The following is a 22,313-nucleotide window of genomic DNA, read 5'->3' as shown; positions in this document are numbered from 1 at the left end:
TGACAGGGAGAGAAATAATTTTCTCCCTTGGTTACTGTATTTAGCAGATCTGTGCAGATAAGCAGGGTTGCAAAACTTGTACTAAATTCTTCCCTGTTTCACAAACCCAGGGGTTGCAGAATTTTGTAATCCAAGCATCCTACAGAGTTCACTTTCAGCTGTACCAATAAATAGTCTGCTCTACAGCTGTGCCATGCCACTGCTAGCTTGTGGAATGCCTCAACCTCAAAGCAAAGTTGCAACGTGTCCTTTGCGTAAACATCGTGCATGCCACAAAGCAGAATAGTCTAATCACACATAAGCAATTTCTGTTGTATACAGCACACACATAATCTTCAATTGGAATATAACTGTGCCCATTTTATTCCTCTCTAATTTCTCAAGATGATGATAGATTGTTTTCTGGTAAGGGATATAATCTCCCCATGAAGTTTATGCATTCACAATATGTATTTTGGTAGACCCCAAATTCGCCAGGGTGCTTTACCCGAGCAGACATTATTACAGACACATTTCTCAGCCAGTGGTTCCACGTCTGTGGAGGTAGGAATGATTGAGGTGTTCCATCTAATATGCAATCATTTGTGCGCCTTCATTTACCTTCCTTTGATTACTTGTCAGAAATTCAGGAGTGAGTTGTGTGTTTTGAGTAAAGGATGCAAACTGGAGGTCACAGCTCTGGGTAGGACTCTCAGGATTTCAACCTCCGTGCAGTCACTATTTTAGAAATAGCTACAAGAGAGCAAAGATGGTCCAGTGGTCATGGCACTGAGCTAGGACTTGGAAGACCCATGTTCAAGTCCCTATCCTTTGTCACCAGGGACAAGTCACTTAACATCTCTGTGCCTCAGTTTCCCATCTGAAAAATGAGGACAATAGCACTTCTAAATGGACAGGGATGTTGTGAGGATAAATATATTAGAGAGTGTAAAGTGCTCACATAACATGGTGATGGCGGACATAAAAGTACCTAAGATAGGCTGATAGAATTTAAGACCATCATGATCATCTAGTCCGGCCTCCTACACGTTGCAGACCACAGAACCCAACTCACTCCTGTAATAGACTCATAACCTCTGGCTGAGTTACTGAAGTCCTCAAATCATGATTTAAAGACGTCAAGTTATAGAGAATCCACCATTTACACTAGTTTAAACCAGCAAGTGACCCGTGTCCCATGCTGCAGAGGAAGGTACAAGGAGTCCTCTAGGGTCTCTGCCAATCTGACCTGGGGGAAAATGCCTTCCCTCCCCCAAAATGGCGATCAGTTAGACCCTGAGCATGTCAGCTAAACCCACCATCCAGAAACCTGGGAAAAAATTCTCTGTAGTAACTCAGAACCCTCCTCATCTAGTGTCCCATCTCCAGCCATTGGTGATATTTGCTACTAGCAATCGCAGATGAGACACAGGCCATTGTAGGAAACCTCATCATTCTATCTCCTCTATAAACTTATTAAGCTCAGTCTTGAAGCCAGTTAGATTTTTTTTTTTTACTCCCACTTCCCCCCTTGGAAGTTGCTCCAGAACTTCACTCCTCTGATGGTTAGAAACCTTTATCTAATTTCAAGCCTAAACTTGTTGCTGTCCAGTTTGTATCCATTTGTCCTTGTGTCAACATTGGCCTTAACTTAAATAACTCCTCTCCCAGCAAAACCAAAACATTGTTAAGGTTTTTTGGTACCTCACTTGTTAGGTATCAAATTAGACATCATGCATAGCCGGCATTGACTTCAGTTGGAATAGTGGGTGCTCTGCACCTCTGAAAATCAGCTTTTTGGTGTTTCACCAGGGCATCAAAAATCAGTAGCCAGTTGTGAAACTTTTGGCCTTCCAGTTTTGTGTCATTGCAAATAATTGTTTTTTCTTTTAACTATGAATTGTGTGCACATGCTTTACAGCTCCTTAAGATATAAGTTATTTTTAATTCTTATTGTGTATTTGGAAGACACCAATTCATTATTTATTTACTCTGTGTTTGACAGATAAACGAAGCCGGCACCTTGGTGCTGATGGTGTCTATTTAGATGACCTCACTGACATGGATCCAGAAGTTGCTGCTCTTTATTTCCCCAAAAAGTATAACTATTTATTTGGATTAGACTATATTAGTTAAATCTCCATCTTCTCCTGTCAAATTCTTAGCAGGTCTCATTGTGCCAAGATTATAGGAATACTGGCTGTAAGTAACATTCAGCTAAATGATAGTCTAGGTCAAAAAAGGATGTTGGGAAGGATACCTAAAATTATGCAGAGAAAAGATGGGATTCTTGAAACTTTGTAACAGATCTATACTTTTTCATAAGAAATGTGACTGAAAATGCTAAGCATTATATACTGGTCTCAGACTGCTGTGCAATTTCCATTAACGTTATTGGGAGTTATACTCATGGATCAAGGGCAGTATATGGCTCTTAGCATAAAAGATACCCTAAGGGATCGATCTATTGATCTAAGATATATAGAGATATATGCACAGTATGCTTTTCACCTTGTTTGTTACCTGAAATCACTTAAAGTTTAGTATTATTATCATTATTATTTTACTCTAGCTGTACCATAGTGATTGACCTTTTAGAAATACAAACACAAATGATAGAAAATTATTTTTGGATGACACTTATGATGCCTTTATTTATGAAAATGTGTTTTCTCCCCATTTTGGTTTAATTTCCATTAGAGTTTCTTTTAACATTTGTATGATCCTCTTCCCAAATCATACTATAGTGGTTTTGACGACAGAAAGCCATTAAGCAACAACTAAAGTGAGAATAATTTGAATAGTATCTTTTTCGGCTTTCTTAAACATTGTCGTTAAGGATGGAATATTAACATTGAAACAAAATAGTGGTAGATTAGTAAAAGAGAGAGATTGTACTGCAGATTCTTCTCTCAAATGCCCTGTTATAACTCTGGAAGTCATTGTGACAGAGACAGAATTTTGTTCCTGTATGTTCTAGTAAATAATGACCGATCTACACACAGATTTTGACCCAATACAAGTATTTAAGAGTGATTATTTTTTACCAAAACAGTTATATCAGTACAGCCTGTAGTGTGGATGCAGTTATATAGATACATTATACTGGAATAGCTTATTCCCTTTCCCATAGCTATGTTGGTAGGAGCAATATTATACCAGTGTAACTGTGTCCATGGTAGTGGGGGTTGTACGTCTCTATACTGATGTGGTTAAAGCAATACAACTTTTGTGTATAGATGAGGCCTGAGAAAGGCCACTAATTTGAATTCCTTGCCATAGAGAATTGATTTCCTGTTATGCCAGAGAATCACACATTTTAACAAGTTGTTTGCCTTAGGGTCTATTAGGGTGACCAGATAGCAAGTGTGAAAAATCAGGACAGAGATGGGGGGTAATTGGCACCTATATAAGAAAAAGCCCCAAATATTAGGACTGTCCCTATAAAATCAGGACATCTGGTCACCCTAGTGTGTGCACAATGTGGGTTTGGGCTTGTGAAGGAAGAGAATTTGGGAATGATACAGATCAGAAAACAATGAGGACTGAAAGACTGTTTGTTTTTTTTCCTCTACAGCGGTGATAATATTGCACATGGAAAGAATGCAAATGAAAGTGGAGCACGGTCAGCCAATCAGTCCCCTCACTCTGGTGGAAGTTCAGGTGTTGACAGTGGCGTTGAAGGCGTCTCGGATGGAATAAGAGACTTGCCTTCAATTGCCATTTCACTCTGTGGAGGTCTTAGTGAGAACAGAGAGATAACAAAAGGTACAGAATGATCCTGTGCCTTATGATCACATGTTGTTAGTCAACTCCTGTTAAAGGGGAAACAGTGCCCTCTTGTGGCTAGAGGTAGGAATTTAAGGCTGAGGGAGTATGTAGCTCAGGGGTCGGCAACCTTTCAGAAGTGGTGTGCCGATTCTTCATTTATTCACTCTAATTTAAGGTTTCACGTGCCAGTAATACATTTTAACGTTTTTAGAAGGTCTCTTTCTATAAGTCTATAATGTATAACTAAACTATTAGAGGGGTAGCCGTGTTAGTCTGGATCTGTAAAAGCAGCAAAGAATCCTGTGGCACCTTTATAGACTAACAGACGTTTTGGAGCATGAGCTTTCATGGGTGACATGCATCTGACGAAGTGGGTATTCACCCACGAAAGCTCATGCTCCAAAACGTCTGCTAGTCTATAAGGTGCCACAGGATTCTTTGCTGTGTTAACTAAACTGTTGTTATATGTAAAGTAAATAAGGTTTTTAAAATGTTTAAGAAGCTTCATTTAAAATTAAATTAAAATGCAGAGCCCCCCCGGACCGGTGGCCAGGACTTGGGCAATGCGAGTGCCACTGAAAACCAGCTCGCGTGCCGCTTTCGGCACCCGTGCCACAGGTTGCCTACCCCTGATGTAGCTCTTCTCATTTGGATAGAAATGTCAGAAGTTGTAGGGTTATTAATACTATATTACTGATTTTAACTTACTGTAATATAGTTTGGAAATTACTGTATTTACAGGTTCACCTCATGCAACAGTAGTAAAAGGGTGCATTTGCCATTTATTATGCCTTTTACTGCAGCGTATAATTGGTAAATTCACAACTGTCACTACCATGGACAGGTAGGATGGTCCAATGGTTAGGGTGCAAGCCTGGAACTCAGAAGGCGTCGGTTCTATTTTCAGCTTCAGCACAGACTTCCTGTGTGATCTTGGACAAGTCATTAGTCTTTCTTTGGTTCCCTGTCTATAAAATGGAGATAACAGCTCTTTCCTACCTCACAGGAGTGTTGTAAGGATAAATACATCAAAGACCTTGAGGTGCTCAGATATGAGTCATAGGAGCCATTGAAATAGCTCGCCTTCAATTATTTGGATCATGAACAAAATAATAAATAGAACTACTTTATCGTAAATTACCCTCTGTATGGAATATTTTAACTTCTAGTTTCCAAACAGTGCTCAGAGCAGAGTCATTTTTTTGACTCTGCTCTGAGCACTGTTTGGAAACTAGAAGTTAAAATATTCCATACAGAGGGTAATTTACGATAAAGTAGTTCTATTTATTATTTTGTTCATGATCCAAATAATTGTGATTCTTGAAGGCGAGGAAGGGAAGGGGGTGTTTGTCCAGGAGGATGCATTTTCATTTTCCTCCAGGCCCTACAAGTATTGATCAAGTTTCTGGCTGGGGCTGTAGCTCTTCATCGAGTCCATCAACACCTGTTCCCTAATTAGTCAGAGAAGGTCACTGAAGAGGCACATCCTTACCCAGGAGTGAAAGGCCTCATCCTCCAATGTGCTGATCACTGTAGCTTTCATTGAGCACCTCCTGTGAGGGGTTCAGGGCAGTCAGCAGCTCAGAGGAAATACCCAGCACCTTGCAAGATTGGGGGTCTAAGCCCTGTCTCCATAGTACTGCTAATCTCTGCTACCCCCTGTCATGAAGGGCTGATCCTGAGCCTGAAACTTAACTCTTCAGAGCATTTTTAATGCTAGTTATGGGGGGGGAGGGCGGTAGGTTGTCCCATTGCAGGTACTGTACTTATGTGAGTATGTTTTAAATATTTCCAACAGATCAGTTCTTAGAACAAGCAGTAACGTATCAGCAGTTTGTGGACAATCCTGCTATCATTGACGACCCCAACCTTGTGGTTAAGATTGGAAATAAGTAAGTACATTTCAGCAGGCAAAAGTCTGGACAATGTGGGAAAAGCACTTGCGTGTTTTTAGTGCTACCCTAGTGCTTACACCAGCTGCACCATTGCTGAACAAACGGGTACTCATTTTTCTACTGTAGATTCACCCTAAGAGATTCAAAGCCAGTTACCGCTAATTAAGTAATTAATTTGGATTTCAAAGAGCTAGTATTGAATGCAGACAGTGTTCACACTCAATACCTAGAGTAAAAATAAGATAGACTATAAACCTTGCTAAGACATTCATTCAGTACAACTGAATGATGAATACTTATGGGGAAATCATGATTGGCTTGTGGCCATTCTATATGCAAAGAAAGAACCTACATCTACTGAATATATTATTACCTCGCCTCTCTGCTGACTCATTGTGTGATTTTGGACAAGTTGCTTAATTTCTTGTCCTGCTTTCCTGATCTGTAAAATGGGGATAATACCACTTACCTACCTCACAAAGGTGTAGTGAGGAGAGGACTAATTCGGGAAGGTCTGATTAGGTAAGGTTCTGGAGACCTCGAGTGTGGTCCTGTACGGTCCTTACTCTCATGGGAAGTTGGGTGGCATCGCTGAGGATTTAGCTTCCTAACTGCCAAGGGAGTTGCAGGCCCTCAGCACACCACAGAAGAAAGTCAGCACCACACAGAACCCAAACCTGAACATTTGTACAGCGCCTTGAAGGGGCAAATAGCAATATAGGTGGCTCATAGAAAATGTAGGTCCCTGAGCTATGGTACAGATATGAGGAATGGATGAGAAATACAATTTCTATTTGGGGCTTAGCTTTTCTTTTATGATCTCCTATGTGACTTCTCCTTCTGTGGAATTGTGGTATAGTAAATATGGACTGTCCTTGTACTGGAAAAGCTTTTACACCAGGTACCTACACAAGGGAAGTGCCAAGACGAGGATAAGTATTTGGGAATTTGGTCACCCTTTATAGCAATTCAGAGGAAAAGGGTTCCCGAGCTAGCAAGCCAGAGTCTTTAACCAGGTTCTTTGAATATTAACCTCATCCTGAATAAGTAAAATGTCTGTTAACGTTTTACTGGAACTTTGCATTAATAAATAGACACAACCAAAGTAGTCTAAGTAGGACATGGATTTGCAGATCCAAATCTGAACTTCATGGCTTTATTCTTTAGTTTAAATAAACTCCACTGCTTTAACTGACAGTGCAATTACTGTTAGGCTGTGCATTGGGATCGATGGTATTACAAAATGTAACAACACAAAACTATTTTGATTTCTCAGGTATTACAACTGGACAACAGCTGCTCCACTTCTACTGGCAATGCAAGCATTCCAGAAACCTTTGCCAAAGGTGAGATTGAACATGAAGTCAGTTGGGAAAGCATGACCTGTGGCATTTTTCATTTCATGAACTGAAATTCAGGAAGGCAGAGAAAGTGACTGTATTTTAGAGAGTCTGCACGTCAGTAGGAATCATTCACACAAAACCAGTCACATAGCTTGTGCTGACAACATAGGGCCAAATTAAACCCAAAATTAAGTGGGCGGGACTAAGGGCTTATCTACATGGGAAGTTAGTGCGCAGTAAACTAGGCTGTGAATGTACAGCACCCTAGCTACTTCGCACTAAGTCCCATGGGGAATTAGTGTATTAAGCTAAAGTTTACAAAGGCACTTCTAATGTGCAGTAAGCGTGTCCACACAGGGAGTTAGTGCGGACTGGCTAGTGAGCTATAAATTCACACTCTGCTTTGCTACGCTCTAACTTCCCTGTGTAGATAAGCCCTACATTTGGTCTACACTGTATTTATTTGCTAGTTTATAAAAATTCAGAAAATATCTGAGGATTATCAAGTCCAAAAGAGGATGACCCTTCTTGATGATTTATCCTCCCCTTTCTCCTTTGATTAATATTCACTGGCTTGTAACCATAGGTTATATTGACAGATAACAGTGTGCTGTAATTGAATATTTGGTGCCTGTAGCTTCTATTATGTCTTCAGAGAGTGTACAGTTTCAGTAGAAATAGTGACTAGAAGTTCGCAGTTAATGGACAGCTATTGCGGAAGTAGTAGCCCTTGCTTTAAAGTATCAGAAAAGTAGCATGCCATTCAAGCAGGGAGATTTGTAACTTTTAACAGTGCTTGCCACAGTTTAGGGTTCATTGAGAGGACACTGTTGGGAAAAAGATCTTTACTTAGGTTTGAAATTTTGCTTTGCACACAAATGATGTCTTTGGTTTTGACCCATGTGAGTTCAAATCCCCTTAATGTCACTTTGAGTTTGGAATATAAACTCATGCAAAGCCTCAAACTGACACTTACTGGGTACTGCTACGTTACTCTTGCCTTTCTGTGAGAATCGCCTGAATCTGCAAATATGCCTGGTTTTAACGTAATACCGTACATATGCCCACACTCCATGTAAACTGTATGAGTTTGTAATGAAACACAAAACCAGAAGTAGCAGAGAATCCTGTGGCACCTTATAGACTAACAGATGTTTTGGAGCATGAGCTTTCGTAGGTGAATACCCACTTCCTCAGATGCATCTGACGAAGTAGGTATTCACCCATGAAAGCTCATGCTCCAAAACATCTGTTAGTCTATAAGGTGCCACAGGATTCTCTGCTGCTTCTACAGATCCAGACTAACATGGCTACCCCTCTGATACTTAAAACCAGAAGTGTGTTTTTTCACTGAAAATGTTTTGCTAAGATCTATGTCTTTGGAGATACATTAGAAGATTCAGGATGAAGTTAATTTCACCCTTATTCTCCTGGGTTATCAATAAAATTATAATTCATGAGCACTAAACTCACTACGTTTGTTTTGTTAAAACCAGTATTTACATTCCAAATGTTGGAAACTTTCTAGAATGAACCAGGCTAATCAAATGAGGCAACAGGTAGTGAGCAATACATTAGGTTGGAAAGATTTACTTGAGTGAACAATAACTCTGAAAATATCACCACCGTGCTTTCTATTCCTGATCTTCCAACTGATCTTCTTACTTATTTTCATGCATATTGATAGAGCTTTGACTTGTTCCAACAACAGAACTAAGTCATTGAAATGTTAAAGGATTTTATATTTTGTCAGAAGAGATTGTATGAAGTGAATGTGAACTTGGAGCTTTTGGAAAGGAATCGTTGATATTGGCCCCCATTCAGCAAGGTACTTAAGCACATGCTTAACTTTAAGCTTCTGAGTAGTGCTGTTGAAGTCAATGGAACCAGACACGTGCTCCAAGTTAGGCGCATGTGTAAGTATCTTGCTGAATTGGAGCCATTACTCTCAACAATTCAGATTTTGATTCAAGCTGTTCCTCTGTTTTTTTTGCATTTCTTTAAAAGAAGCCCCAAAACTTATTTGCTCAGTTTTACTTTTCTGCCATTTATCTCACTATCTTTCTCTGAGTGACCACATCTTGAATACTACATGTAGATGTGGTTGCCCTATCTCAAAAAAAATATATTAGAATTGGAAAAGGTTCAGAAAAGGGCAACAAAAATTATTAGGGATATGGAATGGCTTCCATATGAGGAGCGATTAAGAAGACTGGGACATTTCAGTTTGGAAAAGAGACAACTAAGGGGGATATGATTGAGGTCTATAAAATCATGACTGGTATGGAGAAAGTAAATAAGGAAGTCTTATTTTCTTCTCATAACACAAGAACTAGGGGTCATCAAATGAAATTAATAGGCAGCAGGTTTAAAACAAACAGAAGGAAGTTTTTTTTTCATATAATACATAGTCAACCTGTGGAACTCCTTGCCAGAGGATGTTGTGAAGGCCAAGACTATAACAGAGTTCAAAAAAGAACTAGATAAATTCATGGAGGATAGGTCCATCAATGGCTATTAGCCAGGATGGGCAGGAATGGTGTCCCTACCCTCCGTTTGCCAGAAGCTGGGAATGAGCAACAGGGGGATGGATCACTTGATGATTACCTGGTCTGTTCATTCCCTTTGGGGCACCTAGTATTGGCCACTGTCGGAAGACAGGATGCTGGGCTAGATGGAACTTTGGTCTGGCCCAGTATGACCGTTCTTATGTTCTTCTGCATTTTAGATGCAACAGTAAAGGGGAGCCTTGAAAAAACCTAATCTAGTTAGAGAGAGAGATGGACACTGTAGCTGTAGTCCTATAAGCAGGTTGCAAAACACCGCTAACACCCTTGTAGTTTTAGTTCAGAGGCCAAGGGCTCATGGGTGTGAAAACTAAATCCTTTCATCCTTGGAAATGATCACTCCAAGTCGTGGATCAGACACGTTGGGTGTTGAGTTATTGAAAGGGAGTATGCGCTGTTGCCCACCACCCTGTATCTCTGGATAAAGAACTTCAGGGTCTAGTCCTTGTCAATCCAGCACATGTCATCACTAAATTCATATAAAAAATAGTAACACCATTTCTCCCCACAAATTAATGATCAATACAAATGTTAGTTTTCTTTTAGAGAGCGTAACCCACCATCTTGCCCTTTAGTTTGTAGCCTTTGTACCTGAAACCTCTTCCAAAAAGCTGGTCACCTGGTTTTTTTATATTTTTTGTAAATTACAATTTTCACTAAACAACCTCAAACCAGACTATTATTTACCCATGCTAGACATTATACTAATGCCATTTTATGCTTTCTTTTCCTTTTTTTGGTTTGATCTCCTTTTCTTTTTCCTTTAAAAATTCCTCAAGTATTCATGCTTCAGTTACTTCAGTGCAGTTCTGGATGCCATTAGGTTTTGCTTTTATAAAATTTATGGCCCACAGACAGTATGTTTCCTTTTCTTCTGTTTATCCTTGGTTGAAGTTGTGTTAATCATTTTCCATTGTTTGCATGTGTCAGGTTGTCCCTTTCTTTTGTTCCATTATTTATGTTACCATCCATTTATCACAGGCCACTGTGGAATCTATTATGAGGGATAAGATGCCCAAGAAAGGCGGAAGATGGTGGTTTTCATGGCGAGGGAGGAATAGCACTATCAAAGAGGTAAGTTTAAAAAGCAGATGGAGTTAGTTTTTGGCTGAGGTTTGAATTTCATGTATCTTACATCTGCCAGAGGTGGTGCTTCTACTGACAGTACAATACCCAGTTTGATTTAGGACACACACAAGGAAGGCATTTAGGGCCTGATCCAAAGCCTATAAGTCAATGGAAAGACTCCTATTGACTTCAGTGGATAAGGCCCTTAGCTAAATATTTATCTGTTTCACTTCCACATTTGTATTCACTACATCTACCTTTGGCAGCATAATCTAATAGATTAGTCAGGGACATGGGAACCAAGAACTGCCAAGTTCTTATCCTGGTTGTGTGACTAACTTAATATGTGTCATTGGGCAAGTCGCTCACTCTTTCTACAGTTTTGTTTCCACATTTGAAGAATAATGATATTTTTTACTAGAGCTGGTTGGAAAATTATAACAAATACTAAATTTGGATGAAGAAAATGAAGGAAATGTGGTTCTTCACTTTTTGTTAACCCTCCTGCCAGCCCATTTTACAATAATCTCTGGTTCTTCTTCGAGTGCTTGCTCATATCCATTCCAGTAGGTGTACGCGCCGCGCGTGCACGTTCGTTGGAGAACTTTTACCCTAGCAACTCCAGCGGGCCGGCAGGTTCCAAAGAACTTTTACACTCTAGCAACTCCAGCGGCCGCAGGTCACCCCCTAGAGTGGCGCCGCCATGGCGGGTGATATATACCCTGCCGCCCGCCGCTCCGAATTAGTGGGGACAGGAGGGCGGTGTGGAATGATATGACAACAACATCTTGAAGAACAACATTACAAAGGTGAGTAACCGTGTTTTCTCTTCAGCCTATTCTCATATCCACTTCCAGTAGTGATCAAAGCCATTACCTAGCGGTGGGTCGGAGTGAGAAGTCACAGTGCTACACAGCAGAGCTGAAGGCACATCATCCTGACGCGGACCAGGGCATAATCGGTAGCAAAAGGGTGCACAGGAGGACAGTTCCTGCCGTGCAAGATCTCCTGGATGGGGTACTGGGTACTCGTGCGAGGAACGCCGTCGATGAAGCCTGGCTCTGGTAGAGTGCGCCGTTACTCTGCCCGGAGGGAGATGGGCCAGGTCGTAACAGGTCCGTATACAGGAAGTCACCCATGAGGAAATCCTCTGAGAGGAGACTGGTAACCCTCTAACTCACTCAGCGACGGCGACAAAGAGCTGGGTGGACTTTACGGAATGGTTTGTTCGCTCTATATAAAAGGCGAGCGCTCTGCGCACGTCTAAGGAGTGTAACTGTTGCTCCTTGCGAGACAAGTGCGGTTTCGGGAAAAAGACAGGTAGGAATATGTCCTGGTTGACATGAAAGGCCGAGACGACCTTGGGAAGAAATGCGGGGTGCGGCCTCAGTTGCACCTTGTCCCGATGGAACACCGTATACGGGGATCCACACGACGAGGCGCGCAGCTCTGATACGCGCCGAGCGAAGTGATTGCCACCAGGAATGCCGTCTTCCAGGACAAGTAGAGGAGGGAACACGTAGCCAGCGGCTCAAACGGGGGAGACATGAGACGGGACAACCAGGTTGAGATCCCAGGAGGGGGCTGGGTGGCGGACCTGGGGTAAAGCGCTCCAGCCCCTTGAGGAATCTAGACACCATTGGGTGCGAGAAGACCGAGCGGCCGTCACTCCCTGGGTGGAAAGTGGAGATGGCCGCTAAGTGAACGCGGAGAGAGGACAGCGCCAGGCCTTGTTCCTGAGCGACCAAAGGTAATCTAAAACTAACTGGGATGGAAACATCGGTGGGATGGAAGCGCTTCCCGCGCACCAGCACGTAAAACGTTCCATTTGGCTATGTATGTCGCCCTTGTAGATGGTTTTTCTACTTCCAGAAGTACCTGCCTCACTGGGGAAGAGCAATGTAACTCGGACGCGGTTAGCCACTCAGGAGCCACGCTGAGAGGTGCAGCGACTGGAGGTCCGGGTGACAAAGGGCGGCCGTGGTCCTGTGTGATCAGGTCCAGGTGAAAGAGGCAGGGGAACCGGGTCGACTACCGACAGGTCCAGCAATACAGAGAGTACCAATGCTGACGGGCCCATGCCGGAGCGATCAGAATCAAGCGGGCCCTGTCCCTGCGCGCCTTCAGAAGGACCTGTGGACTTAACGGGAAACGGGGGGAACGCATAGAAGAGGTGCGTTGTCCAGGGAATTAGAAAGGCGTCTGCTATCCGAGCCCGGCTCGCGGCCCTGGAAAGAGCAGAAACATCGGGCACTTCCTGTTCCTGCGCGTTGCAAAGAGGTCCATTGTGGGATGCCCCACCGTCGGAAAAGAGCAAGGGCGACGTCCGGGACGAAGGGACCATTCGTGGGAGCTGAAGGACCGGCTGAGACGGTCCGCCAGGGTATTTCGAGCCCCGGGCAAGTAGGAAGCGATCAGGTGAACCGAGTGGGCTATGCAAAATTCCCACAGTATCATTGCTTCCCGACAAAGAAGAGGAGATTTTCGTTCCGCCTTGCTTGTTCACGTAGTAAACCGCCGTCGTGTTGTCGATAAAGACTGAAACACAGCGGCCCTGGATCTGACGATGGAACGCGAGACAAGCCAGGTGGACCGCTCTCAACTCCCGGATGTTGATATGGAGGGCGAGCTCGGGAGGAGACCAGCGACCTGGGTCGGAGGGTCCCAGGTGAGCCCCCCATCCCAAGTCTGACGCGTCCGTCGTCAGGGACAGCGAGGGCTGGGGCTGATGAAATGGAAGCCCCGCACATACGACGGACTGATCTAGCCACCATTGGAGAGAGAGGAGGGACGACTTGGGAATCGTGACCACCGTGTCCAACGGGTGCCTGCCGAACGGAGCTGAGGGATGAGCCAGGATTGCAGGGGCCGGAGGCGGAGTCGGGCGTGCGCTGTGACGAAAAAAGTGCAGGCTGCATGTGCCCCAACAGCGTCAGGCAAGTGCGCAGGGAGGTCAGAGGTGCTGACTGTAGCCTGCGGATGATGGCTGACAGCGTCTGGAACCGTGCCGAGGAAGGACCGCCCTGGCTATATTAGAGTCTAGAACGGCTCCGATAAACTCTATCCTCTGAGTAGGGGATAGAGTGGACTTCTCCGCATTGAGCAACAGCCCGAGACTGGAGAAAAGGCGGCTGACCACTTGGACGTGCTCCCGGACTCGATCCTGTGAAGGTCCCGGATAAGCCAGTCGTCGAGGTAGGGGAACACGTGTACCCGACTGCGACGAAGAAAGGCGACGACTACGGCCATGCATTTGGTGAACACTCTCGGGGCGTGGAGAGTCCGAACGGAAGGACCGTGAATTGATAGTGCCGGCCGCGACAATGAAGCGAAGGAACCTTCGATGGGGCGGAAAGATGGATATATGAAAATAGGCGTCCTGCATGTCGAGGGCGGCGTACCAGTCTCCGGGATCCAGGAAGGATAATGGTCCCCAAGGAAACCATGCGGAACTTCAACTTGAGTAGGTATCTGTTGAGTCCGCGGAGGTCGAGGATGGGTCGGAGACCTCCCTTGGCTTTGGGGATCAGAAAGTAACGGAGTAGAACCCTTGCCCGTCTCGTCCTCCGGCACCTCCTCTACGGCCCCTTGTCGAGGAGCGTTGCAACCTCTTGGAGGAGGATTTGCTCGTGAGAGGGGTCCCTGAAGAGGGACGAGGAAGGGGGGGGAGGGGCGGGCACGAAGCAAACTGCAGGTGGTACCCAAGCCGCAGCGTGCGGAGGACCCAACGATCTGTAGTAAGCTGGTACCCACGCCGGGAGGAAGAAGGAGAGACGGTTGGAAAAGGGAGGAGATGGATCCACGGAAAGAAACTGGTACAGCGCCCCCGGGCGCACCTTCAAAAGGACGGCTTCGACCGGAGGACGGCTTGGAGGGACCTTGAGTTTGGCCCCCATGTTGCCAGATTTCGTCTGCGCCTGCCACTTCTGTTGCGGTCTCCTGGCAAAGTCCTGCCTTTGCCTGGGTTGCGGGAAGGGCCTGCGCTGTTGTTGCGGCCTGAACGGTCGACGCTGTGTTACTGGAGTGTGCATCCCTAGGGCACGCATAATGACCCTATTGTCCTTGAAGACTTTGCAGGCGAGGGTCTGTCTTGTCAGAAAACAGGCCCTGGCCCTCAAACGGAAGGTCCTGTATTGTGTTCTGGAGTTCCGGAGGAAGACCAGAGACCTGTAGCCAGGAGATGCGGCGCATAGTGACTCCGGAGGCGAGAGTTCCTGGCGGCTGAGTCTGCTGCGTCCAAAGACGCCTGCAGCGAAGTGCGCGCGACCTTCTGCCTTCGTCCAGTAGGGGCGGTGAACTCTTGTCTGAGCGTCTTGTGGGAGAGCTCCCTAAATTTATCAGCCGCCTCCCAGGTGTTATATGCGTAGCGGCTGAGCAGGCTTGTTGGTTGGAAACCCGCAGCTGCAACGCTCCTGCGGAATAGACCTTACGGCCGAGCAGGTCCATACGCTCGCGCCTCCTAGACTTTGGGGCGGAGCTTCTTGCCCATGCGTTCCCTCTCGTTCACAGATTGAACGACGAGGGACATGGGGCTGGATGGACATACAGATACTCATATCCCTTCGAACGGACCATATATTTGCGCTCCACACCCCGAGCAGCGGGGGGAACGGAAGCCGGTGACTGCCAGATGGTGGTGGCATTGGCTTGTATGGTCTTTATGAAGGGCAGGGCGACACGAGTGGGCGCATCTGCCGAGAGTATCGTGACGACCGGGTCTGCAACCTCGGAGACCTCCTCAGCTTGGATGCTCATGTTTTGTGCAAGCGCGCCTGAGGAGATCCTGGTGTGCCCTGAGGTCTTGCGGGGGGGACGGTGGTTGTCGTCGTCCCGCCACCGCTTCATCCGGCGAGGATGACGAGGAGAGACCTGGCAGAAGTGGGTCAGGTGGCGGCTCAGATGGACGGCTGTCTCTGGCACCTGCGGGGGTTCAGTCTCGGGCGGGTGGGACGACTGTTCCTCTGCAGGGGATGGTGGGGGGCGTGAAACAGTAGCCTCTGGAGCCCTACGCTCTGAGCCAGACGGACGTGGTGGAAATTGCTGAGGCCCTGGGCTTGCTGATGATATGCCCAGGGTGTCCAGAAGCCCCACTGCTGCGGACCATGTTCCTGGTGACCCTCAGGAAAGAGGGCGGCGGGCCTGTCAACGTCCAGGTAGACGCTGTCCGCCCGTGAAGAGACTGAACCCTGTCGAGAGGGCCACGGGGGGGCGAAACGCGAGTAGTGCGAGTCCAGCGCCCTTGATGGCGACGGCCTCCTCGGTGCCGGGGAGCGGTGCCGTGAGCTGTACCGGTGCCGGGATCTGGACCGGGACCTGCCACCAGCGCGGTGCCGGAGGTCGACCGGGATCTGGACCTTCGGTGCCGTGATTGGCTCCTCGAGTCGCGGTGCCGGTAGCGGTGGCTGGAGCCGGAGCGGTGCGGGAGTATCGGGACCGACGTGAAGATGATCGGCGCGCGAGTACGACCGGTGCCGCCGGGGAGAGCGGTGCCGGGACTGCGAGCGGCGCCTCGAACCAGACCTCCCTCGGGATCGGGATCGGTGCCGTGACCGGGATCGGTGCCGGGAGCGTGATCGGTGCCGGACCGGAGAATCCGGGGACGGTGCTCGCATCGGGGGTCGGTTTGCCCTTGGAAAGTACAAACCCGCACCGGCGGTGCCGGGGGTTGGGCAGCCCAGGCTCCGTCAAGGCAATAAGGTCCCTTGCCGACGAGAATGTCTCGGGCGTGGACGGGACTATGAGCTCTACCCCAGATCTTGGCGGGGAGCTAAGAGGGATCGGACTCGACGGACCCGCCGGGCCCGGAGTCAACGAAGCCCCTGGCACGGCCAGCGCGGCCGGCGTCGGCATCGGGTGCTCCTTCCGGGGCTGCTTAGCCGGGTAGAGGATGAGAGGGCCTCTTCCCAGGAGCCGGTGCCGGAGAAGGGTGGTGCCGCTGCGCTTTTCGCGGTGCCGGAGGGATCCGGTGCCGGAGCCGCGCTCGGTGCCGAGGGCGCGGGGGTGAAGTGCCGCTTCCATAAGGAGCGTCCGGAGGCGCTGGTCTCGCTCCTTCTTAGTCCAAGGCGAAGCTTTGCAGATGCGGCACTTCTCCGAGACGTGTGTTTCCCCAGGCACTTTAAGCAGTGTCGTGGGGGATCACTGGTGGCATCGGCTTTCTACAAGCGAGCACGCTTTGAATCCGGCGAACCAGGCATCAGCCCGGCGCGGGCGCGGGAGAGGGCTAGAGCCCCGAACCCGCTAACTAACTAACTATATATACAAGAACTATAACTATAACTACAACTATATTATACTAAGTAAACTATAACTAACTAACACTGTTAAATATAAGAACTAAAATATAAGAACTGTAACGATGAACAAGAGAAGCTAGGGACGTGGAGGTCAGCTATGCCGCGCTCCACAGTTCCAACGACCGACACGGCGGTAAGAAGGAAATGAGGAGCGGGCGGGCCGGCAGGGGTATATCACCGCCATGGCGGCGCCACTCTAGGGCGGTGACTGTCTGACGAACGTGCACGCGCGGCGCGTACACCTACTGGAATGGATATGAGCAACACATCTCGAAGAACAACAGTTACAAAGGTGAGTAACCATGTTATTGGGTGCTTTAATTACATCTTCAGAGCTGTTTATGAATATTGAAGCTCTGTGTAAGTGCTATAATAACCACTGTTCTCTTGCCCGTTAGATTTTTATTAGCAGTTTTAGAGATTAAATATGTCTATCTTCATTCAATTTTTAAAAAGTTGACATATCTGATACTTGAGTTTTCTAAGTTTACATAAAATAGTCATTCTTGTGAACTTTAGTTATGGGCTTCGTATGATTCATTTTTCTTGCCATATTTTTCCGCAACTTATTGAATTCTAAGAATTACTGTCTTCTTGGAGGTGTTCTCTTGTAAAGTGAGCTGTGACAGCTACAATTAGGTAAAAGAAGCTTTAGTTAGTGCTGTCCATTTGTTTCATGATAGCCTTGTGTAACTTTCATTATTTGAGATAAAATTGTCAGAGCTAAGTCTGCCCAAAGTAGGTTTGGTTAGTAGGTTTTATTAATGGCTAATGGAGTTTCTGTGCAGTGAGTGTCTACAAGATTGGTCCCACAATTCCCACCAATTCTTGTCATTTGAAATCAGCTCTCTCTCTGTATCTGCCAACGAAAAACAAATTTCAGTTTCTACTGTGGTTTATACTTGAGAGTATTCTTGTGTTCTGTGCAAAAATTTTCCTACAGTAAACCCTTGATTTTTTTTATCATATACATGCACAGAACAAAGTCCTGCTTGCCTTTCTCACATTTATAGTCTTGATGAAAGCAATAGGAATGCCTGCTTGAGTGAAGCAAGCAGGATTGGGCCAACAAGATTATTTCCTTTAAATATTTCCCCTCTCTGTCTGCTGTGGAATTCACAACTTCTCGTATCTGTGTTTTAGGAAACCAAGCCAATGCAAGATTTGAGTGGGAATGTGCTTACTACAGAAGAGGAGTCATCACAAATGAGCATTGCAGACAGGTGCGCAAAAAGAGAGCTGTAGCCAATGTAACTGGACCATTTAAAAATGAAAGCAGGATACTTCAAGTCTTTGAATGGCAGAGCAGGGAAAGTAATGAAATCTCGCTGAGATTTGTAACCTGTTATGCTATCCTATCTTTATATTTGATCCCTTAATATTGGTGAAATTCACCCATGGTAAAATCCACTTCACCTCCATAAAGCCTAAGGAGATGAAGTGTGGGAGGATTCTATCCAGGGCAAGGTTGTGGTGCTGCAGTACTTTAATGAGCCTTTTCAAAGCTTACTAAGTCTGTAGCACTGGACTTTCTTGTTTTGGCATCTCCATGACATTCTCTCTCTCTCTCCCCCCTTATATGTTAGCCCTTCGGTTTTCAATGTAGCCAGATGTAGGAAGTTCAGAAGCTTTTTGTACCTCACTGAAGTCAAAATGTTCCAGATCCTTGTAATATCCCCTGATTTATGAAAACTTGCACAGTCTGACATCTCCCTGTTTGCTTCTATATACCTGAGGAGGCTCAGGAGCATAAGATGTTTCTTTCAGAGGGATTCTTATATCACCTCTCTGATGAAGAGGACAGGAGACTCCACAGCTTTCTATTACTTCTTCCAGGGAGAAGCAGAAGAAGGGGTTTCAAAGTCAGCAGATCCTCCTAATTTAAGCAGCTCTTGTAGTATCCCTTGTTGGCCCCAGAATCTCCACTTAAGGAGGATTCTGCAGGGCCAGCATTAAGTTACCTGCTGAAGTCCCATGGGGATGAAGTAGCAGAGAGTAGCTGTCTCCTGCCTGGTCTCCCTTTTGAACAGCCCAAATCCCAACGGAGGTGTAACCAAGTGGCTTACTGTGAAACCAGCAGTGCCTACTTCTGTTCTGTCCTCACTCAGATCTGCCAGAGCTGGAGAGAGGGTAGTAAGACCCAGATTCAGACCATCGCTTACACATGCTAAATTAACTTGAGGCTTTTTGGAGGCTGAGATTGCAATCCAGGAGACCTAGCTGGAATGAGGAGCCACTAGTGCTTAATTTGTGCTAGGGCTTGCCAGGGCAGAGCTCCAGCACCTCTATGATTGTAGGCTTGGCAGTTCACAGCCCTGGCACCTTTCCAGCATCAAATATGAATGTAAAAAACATTGCTTGAGCCCCAGCACCTCTTTCATTACAAATTAAGCACTGGGAACCACCTTTTGTTTTGGAGAGCAGATACTGGCAGGTTAAATATGTGGCACATAAACTGCTGCCTCAGTAATATACATTATCCCAAATCTGCAAGATCCACAAGTGGATCTGAGAGGACACACTTTTCGTCAGTGATGTTTGGTTCTGTTGTCCCTTACATCTTTGTTTAAAGACCCAGCCTTAAAACAGTATTGGAATTTCAATTAGACTTCACTTCTTAATTACTGTTTCATGTTTGAGTTTTAAGTGACTTCAGAAATTGATCAGGAAGGATTTGTTGCTGAAAACCATTCTGTGGTAAATAGAATATTGAGTAGCAAGCAGTTTTTAGGCCAGATACAGCAACCGCAGAGTCAGGTGGGCTATAGTTTTAAATGCTGCGAATCACAACATGCAGTATTTATGACACCAGGGTCAGGACTTCCGAACAACATGCAGAACCCAGCTGTGATGAAAAAGAATGTTAAGAGTGATATATTAAATATCACATTGGCAGTATGTTAAGAATCTTTGAAGCTACCACCTAATATGACAGTTCTGTTTACCATTAAAATTCTTATCTTCTGTGAAAAATTTTCCTTGACAGATTTTTAAAAACAATTGTGGTAGGAAAAATAGTTTTATAATGATGTATACTTAAACTAATATCCTGCACAGGAACAAAGAACTGGTGGCATTTCATTTTAACATTTTGAGTATGGCAATTCTGCCAAAGTTGTCAGTAAAAATATAATTCCATTGACAAAAATTGTTGCTTTCACAAAGAACGTGTGGTGCAGGTTATTTTCCATTAGAAAGTTGCGTTAGTCATGCTTTGGGTTTATTCTCTAATTGCTGAACTCTTCATAGATTAAATAAATTCTTTTCTTTCCTCTTTTATTTCCTCAGAATGAAACTTCTTTGTAGTTGTTCACATTAGCTAGCAGATTTTATACATTGTTAGAGTTTTTAATGAGTCAACATGGACTGTAATTTGTCTGTTAACTTAAAGTGACAATACTAACATATAGACAAGTGAATGACTTGAAGAACCCAAATATGAATAATGGAAGACATGCGTGAATGAGAATTCAGCACTTCATTGATATATTTCTAAAGTCATGTTGTAAATAACCTCCCAAGAGACAGTACTTAGAAGCAGAGAATCAGTTGACTTATTCAGTGAGTCAGTGCTAATTTATTTTTAATGGATACCCAAATGCATTTACTGAGAGATGATAGCATCATTTTCTCTGTGTGTGATTTTTCAGACTAAAGGATGAATCTTCTTCAAGTGATGAAGACCCGAGAGCTGCAAAACCAAATATTGGGTCATTACAAACAAATTCAAGTCATCTCTCATTATTGTCAGGAATCAGTTACAAAAAGACCCTTCGACTCACTTCTGACCAGCTTGTAAGTTATTTTTACATACTCCTTCTGAAATGTCATTTCTAGCACAATGCAGTTATTCTGGCTAGCACAGGGTTAATGAGCTCTTAGTATTTGTGCTGACTACTAGGCCTTATCTGGGCTGCCTTTGGGACTGGAGAGGCCCTGGGAATAATTTAGACAGTGCTGGAGGACTATCTAAGTTAGGGCAGCCTCCCTGAACTGCTTGATGGCCTGCAGTGCTGCCAGGAATCACCACAGTGATGTGTGCTATGATCCTTTCCCTGATATGTCCATCTGACTCCACTCCTGTCCCCAGCATACCCCCTATGCCAAGTTTTTAAGGGAGTCCTCAGTGGACAGCTTTATGGCTGTCATGCACAAGAAGAGTCCTACACCAGCTGGAAAGAAGGTGTTTAAGGCTTCTTTATGCTGCTCCAGCTCTTTTACCTGGCTTAAAGGGGCCAGGCGCTGTGTGTGTGTGTGTGCGCGCATACATACAGACGTGTGTGTGTGTGTGTATTTCTCTTCTCTCTCTCCCCCTCACACATGCGCACATACACACAAGATAGCAGCTTCTAAAAGAGCTGTTTATGAATTTAGTGTGACCAGGACCATATTGATTTTAGTTTCTCTGCACAGAGGTGTTGTGACTAATGCTGATAAACAAAGCTGTTGCTGTTCAAGCCCAGGGCATTAATATTTGATTTGGAGAATTTGGCTATTTAGGAAAATGCGTTTTCTCACATCCACACACGCAGCTAATTAATTTTCAGAAGTAAACACACTTGTTGAATACAATATTAGGCAGCTCACCACTCGCAGGTGGCTAAATGAGAGAATGTTCTCTGTAGTTGGCAAGAGGTCTAGAATTTGCCTTAAGAAACAGATATGGTTTATTGGTCGTATTGTGTAACAAATTGAGAGCAGGGGTGTACAAAGCCAGAGGAACTTATTTTTGAGATGCAGTAGTTTTGCAGGGGCTTGAAGCCAAATCTGTTTTTTGCTGCCATGAACACTTCAGGCCATACCATGCCACTGATTGCAAAGCATAACTCCTTATTGCTTTTAATTCAGCTTATGAATCAAGGGCACAACATGGCCCTTGCAGCCAAACTCTGCTTCCATTATTCAGTAGATAGTCCCATGACAGGAAGGGGATTAACACGTGCCTAAAGCAATTATCATCCTCCCATTTGCATTTATACTATTCTGCCCATTTCACCTGCACAGTTTAATCTTGCGAATAACATTTCACAGAAGAGTCTAAAGCTCAAGAATGGCCCTAATGATGTGATCTTTAGTGTTACAACACAATATCAAGGCACATGCCGCTGTGAAGGCACCATCTACTTATGGAATTGGGATGACAAGGTTATTATTTCTGACATTGATGGAACTATTACAAGGTAAGCTAACAAACGGGGCAAGATTTTACCTACCAGGTAATATCTCCAGGCTCAAAAAATCGTTATTGACGTAGGACTGGGGCAAGGGACCATCGTGTTCAGACTTTGAATTTTCAAGTTTAACCTGCTTTTCCAATGAAGCAAAAAATGTAGGGGGCTGCTGTTACACTGACTGAATTGTTAAAGGCTGGTATGTGCCATGCTGTTGATCTGTTTG

The 22,313-nt window shown here is 45.1% G+C and overlaps 1 protein-coding gene across 13 annotated transcripts in view; it reads left to right on the top strand.

Moving 5' to 3' along the window:
• Positions 1–22,313, top strand: part of LPIN1 (lipin 1) — a 69,403-nt gene that overhangs the window by 36,091 nt on the left and 10,999 nt on the right. For all 13 annotated transcript variants that reach the window (XM_032792322.1, XM_075063675.1, XM_075063672.1 and 10 more), the window contains 8 exons: positions 1,985–2,078; positions 3,557–3,747; positions 5,549–5,642; positions 6,922–6,991; positions 10,537–10,629; positions 18,060–18,139; positions 20,567–20,711; positions 21,948–22,096. In XM_032792322.1, coding sequence (XP_032648213.1) covers positions 1,985–2,078; positions 3,557–3,747; positions 5,549–5,642; positions 6,922–6,991; positions 10,537–10,629; positions 18,060–18,139; positions 20,567–20,711; positions 21,948–22,096 — 916 coding nt within the window. The remainder of the gene's footprint in view (positions 1–1,984; positions 2,079–3,556; positions 3,748–5,548; positions 5,643–6,921; positions 6,992–10,536; positions 10,630–18,059; positions 18,140–20,566; positions 20,712–21,947; positions 22,097–22,313) is intronic.

The sequence above is a fragment of the Chelonoidis abingdonii genome, chromosome 3, assembly GCF_003597395.2.
Source record: "Chelonoidis abingdonii isolate Lonesome George chromosome 3, CheloAbing_2.0, whole genome shotgun sequence".
Classification (NCBI taxonomy): Eukaryota; Metazoa; Chordata; order Testudines; family Testudinidae; genus Chelonoidis; species Chelonoidis abingdonii.
Note: the sequence above shows the minus strand (reverse complement) of the source record. Positions and strands in the feature narration are given on the sequence as shown.